Source organism: Camellia sinensis, chromosome 5 (assembly GCF_055761805.1).
Source record: "Camellia sinensis isolate YWXY chromosome 5, ASM5576180v1, whole genome shotgun sequence".
NCBI classification, from domain to species: domain Eukaryota; kingdom Viridiplantae; phylum Streptophyta; class Magnoliopsida; order Ericales; family Theaceae; genus Camellia; species Camellia sinensis.
The window spans coordinates 14,337,953-14,348,732 of record NC_138965.1 but is presented as its reverse complement, the minus strand read 5'-3'; the positions used below and the strand labels follow the sequence as shown (position 1 = coordinate 14,348,732).

General features: G+C 31.0%; 1 protein-coding gene and 1 long non-coding RNA gene across 2 annotated transcripts; one reads left to right on the top strand and one right to left on the bottom strand.

The window, feature by feature from the left end:
• Positions 1-1,863: 1,863 nt before the first annotated feature.
• LOC145790044 (uncharacterized) lies at positions 1,864-4,111 on the bottom strand. The gene is made up of 2 exons (XR_014328674.1): positions 3,936-4,111; positions 1,864-2,106 (listed from the first exon to the last, which is right to left on the bottom strand). It is a non-coding gene; the product is annotated as an uncharacterized LOC145790044 (long non-coding RNA).
• Positions 4,112-6,448: 2,337 nt separating this feature from the next.
• LOC114297592 (cytochrome P450 81Q32) lies at positions 6,449-9,384 on the top strand. Its single transcript, XM_082868275.1, has 2 exons — positions 6,449-7,400; positions 8,641-9,384. Exons 1-2 carry the CDS (start codon positions 6,522-6,524, stop codon positions 9,265-9,267), a joined length of 1,506 nt encoding a protein of 501 aa, XP_082724401.1. The 5' UTR covers positions 6,449-6,521; the 3' UTR covers positions 9,268-9,384.
• The last annotated feature ends 1,396 nt before the right edge of the window (positions 9,385-10,780 follow it).

Sequence of the window (10,780 nt, the reverse complement as noted above, 5' to 3'; positions counted from 1 at the left end):
TTTGAAAAGTAAGAGAGAGAGTGAGAGTTGAAAAAATGATCTAAAATGACCCAGCTGCCAACTGATATACGTATGACCCGCTCGAGCGGAGAATAGGACGCTCGAGCGTCAAACACAAAAACTTAACCCGCTCGAGCGCAAAAAATACCAGCTCGAGCGCCAAGGCACAAAACAAGACACCACCTGCTGGAGCGCAAAAAGGAACCCGCTCGAGCGTAGATTACACTCTTCCAGTATTTTTACAGACATCGAACACCCGCTCGAGCGCAAGGATACCCGCTCGAGCGTGAAAAACAAACCTGCAGTACTTTTGCAGACGCACAAGATGCTGAAAGTGTGCAAACTCCGCTCGAGCGGATCACTAAAAATCTGGGCAACAAGAGTTGGGACAAAAGCTCAACCAACCTGTTCGAAACACGCCCAAGACAATTCTAAACTCAAATACAAAGAGTTAAAGGACGGAAATGAAATACAGACAATAACAACTATCAACGGAACAGAGTCCGGAATATAGTAAACATGAGCGAAAAACCGAGATCGCTATATTTAATGACATTTTTTAGTCTTGTGGCATTTTGAAGTGCCATTGTATCGGTACCACGGTAGATACTTGTAAGTGCTACTACACCATCATGGCTAAAAACTTTCAATGATATTTTGATGTTATGGTAGATATTATTTGCGGCACTATCAAGCGCCATTAAAAAAAGAGTTAGTGACACTTATAAGTGTCACTACACCATCAAGACTAAAACCTTTTAGTGACACTTTAATGTCATGGTAGGCACTATTCATAACGCTATCAAGTGCCATTCGTGATGATAATTCGTTGTAGAACAATTTGATCCGCTTTTGCGGAGACTCAAACTGCCAACCTTCCACACCATAAACCTTATACACCACACTCTTCCCACTACACCTCTATAGCACCACATGATTATATATGCAACATATATTATTTATATAGTACATACATCCATATTAATATAAAAGTATATGTATAAACATAATTATTTTATTGAACATAATTTATGTAAAATAAACTATTTACTAGCAAAATAAAAGAAGACCACTTTTGGCGACTAAAAATATTTTTTAGTCGCCAAATCTATATTTTTGGTTACTAATTATTTTTTAGTTGCTAAAAAACTTAACTTTTGCCGACCAAAATCGGATTTGGTCGCCGGAGATGCACTTTCAGCTATCAAAATTTTGGTCGCCAAAAAATTTAATTCCCGCCTTAGGGTTTTAACTCTTCCGCGCTAAAAATGGCCACTTTTGACAACTAAACTTATGTTTTAGTCGCCAATTGTAGACTTTTGGCTACTAAAATTTTTTTCGTCACCAAAAAACTTTACTTTTGACTACTAAATTTTTTTTAGTCGGTAAAACCCATATAATTAGCGACAAATTTAGTTTTAGTCGCCAATTGTAGACTTTTGGCTACTAAAATTGTTTAGTTGCCAAAAAGCTTTACTTTTGGCTACTAATGTTATTTTGGTTGCTGAAAGCTATACTTTCAGCGACAAAATTTTTTTTGGTCAGGAAATTTAGTCTCCAAATGTGCTTTTTCCTGTAGTGTATATTGAATTTAATTTATTTATTTTTAATCATTTACTTCATTTTAAAAGTTTAGAAAATATATTGGTATTTTTTATTTTTTCAAAAATGCCATTATAAGCTTGGAAAGTTTTTGGCTTAGTGGCATTTCTCAAAATACTATAAAATATTTGTTTATGACATTTTTTTCCTAAGTGCCATAAAAAGTAATTTGCACCTACCTAATGTCCTGACATTTTTTAAAAAATGTCATTGCTACTAAAGTTGTGACGCCCCAAATTTTTTTTTTGAAACGTCATAAGATTTAAATAACGATAACTCGCTAGATAAAGTTTTAACTACTAATTAGGAACTTTTAAGTTCTTACATGGTCAAAGTCCAACAACAAAATAAAACTACAAGTTCACACACAACGTCACAACATAGTTAAATCCTAATACAAGAGATAACAGGATTTTATTTTGATAAAATCTTGACTCTAAGTCAGCCAAGGTTCGATATTGGCAGCAGCTCCAATTTCAGCCTCAGTCCCTTCTTCGACATAATCTGGCATGAAACGCCATGGCAACAAAATATATGCCATGAGTTTTGCAACACAGTAAGAAAACGTAACTAACCTACCATTCTTTTTAAGAGAAAAATAATAATATTCTAAACATGAGATAACAATATAATTATACACAGAAATTACAACCATTAGAATAATTTCCGTAATTTTAATAAATTAGGTGACACTCGAAATCTCACCAAAGAGATTTAACTTACCAACCACTAAGCATGGCAACGGTTAATTTGAAACCCTCCCTTGGTCAAATATTTAAGTGTTACCAACCGTAACTACCAGGGATGCCTACGTCCGGAGTTATATACCCAAGTAGTGGCATCCGTGGTCTACCCCAAGGAAACGGTCTGCCAGGGGTAAGTAACCTCCCTGTGTGCCACCTGCACATCCACCCTTATTCCAAAACCGAATACCGAAAAAGGGTCAAATAAGTCCCGTGCCATCTTAGAGTTTCGCAACACAATTTACATGAGAATTCTCAAAACCAGGGCTCACCCTGAACAACCGGTATTAACCGTCAATCCCTTGATTTCATACACTCTTTAAAACCAAGATTCACTCTGAAAACTGGTATTAACCGTCAATTGTTAACTTTGTATGTGCCTTTAATCCTTTCAGTTAATTTTGATATTAACCACAAATAATTCCAATTTTTAATCACAAATGATATTATACCAACTCATTAAAAATCCCAACATAAAATATTACACATGTCACACAATAATAAATAAATGTACAGCATTTAAATAAACAATTTATTTAAATCATGGTATGAAATAATAATTTGGATACAAAGAAAATAAACCAAAGTCACACACGTGCATGGATTTTTAATTTACAATATTAGACTACCACAATATTAAATAAACCACAATACACCCATACATGGATTACTAATTTACTAAATTTGATGGATTGGACCAACACAATAACTGGTTTTTATCCAAATAAATAATTGAAGTGATGATCTTAAACCTGTCTAGAAATTTTCAGGTTATACCTTAGGTAATAAAAATTATAAATAAATTATTTATACAGTTCTAATATTCAATAAATATGTTTGGGTCATTTTTCAGAAATAAATTCCCAAAAATAAGTTATAAATAATTCTGTAAAATTCCCAGAAATTTTATCACACAGATTTATCACATTTCCTTATTTTAATTCCATGCTTAAATTTATAGATCAAACCCATAATATAAAAATTTATCATGAAACTAGACTTCTCAAATTTCATCTTTTAGTTAGAAATTACCAGATTTGGCTTAGTATAAAATTTTAAATAAATTTTCAAATACATGGTAAAATCTGTCTCACAGTTTCAGATTTAGTTAAAAATTTGTATAAATTCATAGAAAGCTCAAAAATTGTTACCAAAATTTCTGGATGAACTAGACATCATTATCAACAATTTTGTAGAAGAAATCATCTCGAAATTTTGAGTGTAAAATTGTCTAAAAATTCGAGCAACATTCTGGCAGATTCAAAATAGACTATTTTCATTACAGTTTCAGATTTAGTTAAAAATTTGTATAAATTCGTAAAAAGCTCAAAAATTGTTGCCAAAATTCCTGGATGAACTAGACATCATTATCAACAACTTTGTAGAAGAAATCATCTTGAAATTTTGAGTATAAAATTGTCTAAAAATTCTGGCAACATTCTGACAGATTCAAAACAGACTATTTTCATCACAAAATTCCTACACATATATATAAAATTTCTATTTATGAGTAGTCATTTTAATCACAAGGAAGTAATCTGAAAGTTACACTAATAAAAAGAAATGAGAGGGTTGAGAGGATTTTTTTACTAAAATCTTCAATTAATGAATCCTTGACCAAATCTTTAACTCCTCTTCAATTCTTCACTTTCCCAAGCTATTTCCTTAGCCTTTCTTTACCATTTCTGGCACATGAATTCTAAGCTTTGAAATCTCTCTCTACATTGTCTCAACTCTTAAACCCTTTTTTTTTTTTTTTTGGAAATGCTCTCAGTACAATGCACAATGCACAATACATACACCTCATTCTTTCATTACACACCGCGTGTGCACATGGACACTAACACATTTCATTGAGGGTGTGCACATGGACATTAACACATTTCATTGAGGCTCCAGCACATCACTCACATGCACACACACCCACAGCAGATTTCTCAATACACCCACACCCATAAACACTCTCACTTCTAGACTCTTACATAATTCAATTTATATTTTTGCTTAATTTAATTGAGCAACACTTAATTTTAATAAATCTTGATTAACACATAATTAAATTAATCAACATAATCACAAATTCCACATAATTTAATTGGTCTAATTTGACTTCCCAATTAATTTTGTTTAATTTTTATCATTCTGAATCAGATTTCAAATCAAACTCTCAAAAGGTTCCAAATATCAAATTAAACTTATTGAGCTCATCAATTTTGGTTTCTCAAACCTTTAAGGCCTTCAATTTCAGATCAAACTCAAAATCTTCATCTATAAATTACATATTCAATTGAGCATCTCATAAATAAATTTAGTTCATAATAATCTAAATTATCAAACCTCACAACTCAATTAACTCCAATTCGTACCCAATTGATCAAACCTTAGTTTTATTAAACTGAATCGAATATTTAATTACACTTTCATAGGGTTCAATACTTGAAATTAAACTGATTTAACTTATCAATTTCACCTCCTTAGGCTATTTGGACGTTCAATTTCTAATTCTAAAATAAATCCTTAATAAAATAATTTATAAATAACAAATATTAAACACCCACAAAATTATTATTATTTATTTATTTATTTATTTATTATTATTTTTTTCTTGTTAGTGATTGAATTGGATTAATTTAAAACTAACTTTTACACTAATATATATTTCAGATAGACTCTGGATAAAATTAATTAATTTATTTATTTATCTTCTTTTAAAAATAATAAAATGTGGGTTTTCACAAAAGTTTAGCGGCATTTGTTAGTAAATGTAACGAATATAATTTTTTGTGTCATTATTTTATAAAATGCCATAAAATTGATATGACATTTCTTTATTGAAATGCCACTAAAGCCTTATATGTTTGTGATTCTGTGACATTTTTCTAAAACATTTAATGCCAATTTTTATTTTTGTGACATTTTCTAAAAACATGTCACTAGTGTAGTGTTACTAAAGTGTAAATTTGTTGTAGTGACATTTTTATTGTAGTGAAGTGGTACTTTTTTTAATTGAAATGCCACTAGAGTCTTGTATGTTTGTGGCTCTATAACATTTTTCTAAAAAATGCTATCAAATATTTTTTTGTGACATTTTTTAAGAACATGCCACTAGTATCTTGTCATTAAAATGTGTTTTTGTTGTAGTGACAATTTGTGAGATAGGATTTATTAGTAAATATTTCAAAAAATAAAAAATTATTTCAAACGTATTAATTTTTTTATTTCATATTTTAATTAAAAAATTAATAAAATAATCTATTCCTAAACTTAAAATTAGGAGGTAACTTTCCTCAACAACTAAGGCCTGAGGATGCCTACGTAACAGTAAGACGTGATCATATTACTAAACAAATAAATAAATAAATTGAAAATGAAGCTGAAAAAAATGATTACGGATGCATGAGGATGCAGAAAATGATTGGTGGCCCTAAAAAAGTTACCCCTAATATCTCTAATTTTTAATTTTGAAAATTGTTTTTTTTTCCTTTCTTTTTTTTTTTTTTTTTTTTTATACCTAAAATGAAATTTCGGGACATTCGAGCCCCGAAATTTAGGCCTCAATCACTTCCGATGAGGATGCCTACGTAACAGTAAGACGTGATCATATCACTAAATAAAAATAAAAAAAATTAAAAATGCAGTTAAAAAGAAAAGATTACGGTTTGTTGTGACCATCCATACTAACGTTGTATTTGATTGAAATATTTAGTAAATAAAAGAAAAAAATAAATAAAATTTAAATAAAATATATTTATAAGGCACTTAATTTTACACATATATATATATATATATATATATATATATATATTTTAATCTATTCTCAAATCTCCCACTAAATACTAAAATGATGCTTAGAAAATACTTTATCACATATATCATAGTCTATGAAACCAAAAAAAAATTCAGGCCAAGTTTGGCAACACCAAAATAATTTATCCTTTTATCTTTTTATTTTTTTTTATCACATTACTTCTCTACTTTTCTATACATCTTTTTATAAAAAGATAAAAAATACACTTATTTAGATAATCCAAATCTATCCTCCATATCCATCAAATAGATGCAGCAAATCAAAATCATAACTATTTACCGTACACACTGACGCTATATATATTCATTCAAATCCATCCTAAAAAAACAAGTATAATCCAATCTTCATTACAGATTAATCAACCAGACATGGAAGTTACTTTGCCATACATATCTCTCTCTGTTTTCTTTCTTCTTATTGCTTTCAAGTTCTTATCGAAAGCAAGAACACAGAAGAATCTCCCTCCAAGCCCACCGGCTCTTCCGGTGATCGGTCACTTCCACCTCCTCAAAAAACCTCTCCACCGCACTCTCCACCAACTCTCCCAAAACCTCGGGTCCGTCTTCTCCCTCCGGTTCGGTTCACACCTCGTGGTGGTTGTATCCTCACCGTCCGCGGTGGAGGAATGCTTCACCAAGAACGACGTCGTCTTAGCCAACCGCTCTCGCGTCGCCTTCGGCAAGTACGTGGGCTACAACTACACGACCGTCGTTGCGGCCTCCTTCGGCGACCACTGGCGAAACCTCCGTCGCATCATGGCGGTGGAAATCTTCTCCACCAGCCGCCTCAATGCCTTCTTATCCATCAGACAAGACGAAATCAAGCTTTTACTCCTCAGATTGTCCCAAAACTCGTCTCGTGATTTCAAAAAAGTCGAATTGAAATCCAAGTTTTACGAGCTGACCTTCAACATCGTCATGAGAATGATCGCCGGAAAGCGGTATTACGGTGACGACTTGTCGAACTACGAGGAGGCCAAGGAGTTCCGGGAGCTCGTGATCGAGGCGTTCAAGTATGGCGGTGCGTCGAACCCCGGCGATTTCTTACCGGTTTTACGGTGGATTGATTATCAGGGCTTAGAGAAAAATTTGGGGAGAATTCAAAAGAAAATGGACGCTTTCCTGCAAGATTTGATCAATGAGCACAGGCGTGACAAGAGTAAGAACACCATGATCGATCATTTCCTTTCCTTGCAAGAGTCACAACCAGATTATTATACAGATGAAATCATCAGAGGGCTTATCTCGGTCAGTGTACTCTCTCCATTCATTTTATCAGTATTGATGGAGACCTCCAGTAGAATAGCTCCATTGAGCTGGCAGTGTAAAAACAAACCAAAAAAAAAAAAAAAACTAATAATTCAGAATATTAATTTTAGTACTCTAATGAAACACTAATTACATGGCAATGAAAAAAAAAAAATCAAGATCAAAACATTACATCACAGTGAGTGGAACTTACTATCAACTTATTAAAACTAGTTTTAGAACTTAAGAATTAAAGGTCCAAAAAATTTTCAACAAAAAAGAAGACAAAACATAGTAAGATAAAAGGCAAATTAAAACTGTTTTACAGCTATAAAACAGGTTTGTTATTTTACTACTTTTTCCGCCCCTCCGAAATGACGACTCCATCTGTTCCCTCTATTTAGTTATCAAAACAACAATATTACAAATTTAGATTTAATTATTAAAAAATTATTTAAAATTATTATCTTATAATTTAAATTTATTTTACATATAAATCTCACAAATTTAATTTTTGCTGCACAAATCATTCACAAAAAAAAATTAGAGTGGATAAGTCTAGATCTCCAACTTATTCGTATACAAATTATTGGTGTAAAAATGTCGGTGGTGGTATTTTTTGTGCCAATTTTATTTTTGTTTTTTTCATTTTAGTGTAATAAAAAATTATTTAAAATTAAATATAGATTAAAGATAAAATAATTAGATCATTTGTCTTTTTAATTTCAATATAATTTATAAAGGCGAATCATTAATAGGGTTAAATTATTATAATATGAAAAATTAAAGAATAAAACTAATGTAGTAGAATTATATGAATCAAAATGTCACAAAAGACAAACTACATAAATTATGGGTGTAATTTGTCTACATTATTAATTTATTATATATTATTTTGACATTAATTATAGTGTCAAATAAGTATGATTAATCAAATTAATAAAAATGGCCTCAGGTTTAAGATGAGATTTAGAACAATTTCAACAAACATACTATACCAATTAAGACATAAAACTTGTAAGTGAATTCCATCATTTGACATAAAACTAATCTAATATTGTGTTATTAGTAGTGTATGCTAATATCCATAATATTATTAAATTGAGATCTAACACTTTAAAACCAAATACATATGAAGTTTTACCATCACTACATAATTAAGTTGTACTTAGAGCCTTACTGTAAAAATTATACAAAAATATGATTTCCTTAATTTAATTTATTAACATTTAATGATCAGGTCATGATACTAGGAGGCACCAACACGTCTGCAGTGACAATGGAATGGGCATTGTCTCTTTTGGTGAATCACCCAGAGGTGTTAAAGAAGGCAAGAGTTGAGGTAGACACTCATGTAGGCCAAGAGCGCTTGATTGATGAACCCGATCTCTCAAAGCTACATTATCTTCAAGCTATCATTTATGAGACTTATCGATTATTCCCGGCAGCACCGCTATTGCTACCACACGTATCATCTGATGATTGTATCATAGAGGGATTCAACGTGCCACGCGACACAATCTTGTTGGTTAATGCATGGGCCATTCATAGGGATCCTAAGGTTTGGGATGACCCTACAAGCTTTAAGCCAGAGAGATTTGAAGGTGGGGAAATAGAAGGACGCAAGTTATTGCCGTTTGGGATGGGAAGGAGAGCTTGTCCTGCGGTTGGTATGGCACAACGCGTGTTGGGTTTGGCTTTGGGATCATTGATTCAATGCTTTGAGTGGGAAAAGGTCAGTGGGGAGACAATTGATTTAACTGAAGGGAATGGGCTTACCACGGCCAAAGTTGAGCCATTGGAAGCCATGTGCAAAGTGCGTAACATCATGAGCAAGGTTCTCTGTGAAGTTACAAATGATGTTTGAGCAACTTTTTTATGAAACGTTTATGATATGTTCCACGTGTTATTTGTTGCTTTATCTTTTGGTTTTTTGCTATGATGTTTGTGGTAAGGAAAATAATATATAAGTCCACTTTTTAAATCTATTTTCTAAACTTAATGATGTGTAAGTTATATAATTGATTGATGATTAGAAGAGACATGAAAGAGTGTGCTATTTTTAATATTCGAATTAATTATTACATCATTATGTTTGAAAGATGAGTCTAATTTTTGGTTTTGAATAACAATGCTCTCGTGGTAATGAACAAGGCAAAAATTGATTTTTCCAATTGAGTTAAAAGGGAAAATATGAAGTAATTGGAAAATAAGAAAAAAATTATATGCAAATTAGTAAAAGAAAGGAATATCCACACCAAATACAAACAAGCCTTCAAAAAAATTCATAAACATATGAAGGGTTCACTTTAAATTTTTTGATTCTTTTGAACCTTAATCTATGAATCAAATCCTAATTGTGATCGATGATTCTTAATTTTTTTTGAAACTGAAATCAAACCACCCCCTTAAAAAAATCAAACCAAATAGTAGGTTTTTAATTGGTTCAGACAATTTTACTGTTTAACTTCTTCTTCTTCTTTTTTATTTTTTATTTTTTTTTAACACCTTATTTAGAGTCCATTATTTGTTTTGATATTTGTTTGCTATCCAAATTACGTTGGATTCCAGTGTCATGGGATCGCATTGCTTGGGCTCATGTAGTATGGATTCAAATAGTACAACTCCAAATGATATTGGGCCTAATATTATGAGTGAAAAAATATTTTGCATAGATCAGGATTAAATTTTTTAAAAACAACTTTCAGTAAAATCAAAATTTGGAAAATTGTTTATAAATCATGATTTTTTAACTAAAAAGTTTTGCAATTAAAATTTTTTAATAAAATAAAAATTTGGAGAATGGGCTAGAAAACATAATTTGTTAACAAAATAGGCTAAGAAATCTTAACCAAAAAAATTGAAAGTTTATTTATTTATTTTAGTAAGTACGAGTTTGATATTGCTTTTCATTTTTTATTTTCAATTCTAAAAAACACTCATACTGTAAAAAGAGTAACCCAACTTTATTTTATTTTTGGATAAATTATACTGATCTCTCATGAAGTTTAAATAAAATATAGTAAATTTTACAATTTTAACATAATTATATCAAATTCCCTCAATATTTTAATTTACATAATATTTAGGCCTCGTTTAGGAACAGGCTTTTTTAGTAACTTTTTGGCTAAAATATGATGTAAAAAAAATTAATATGTTTGGGATGACTTTTTAATTTTTTACGAAAAGATGTGCAAAAAGTAGAGAGAAAATGGAATCTTTGACTTTTTAGTATAAGTTAGTTTTTTGGGTTTTTTTAGTAACTTTTGGCTTTTAGGCTAAAAAAGCCAAAAAGTGATGTTGCCAAACGAGGTCTTAGTCTTATTTTCATCAATAATTCATTAGTTCGAACTAATTTGGACTCACTTCCGTGATTTAAA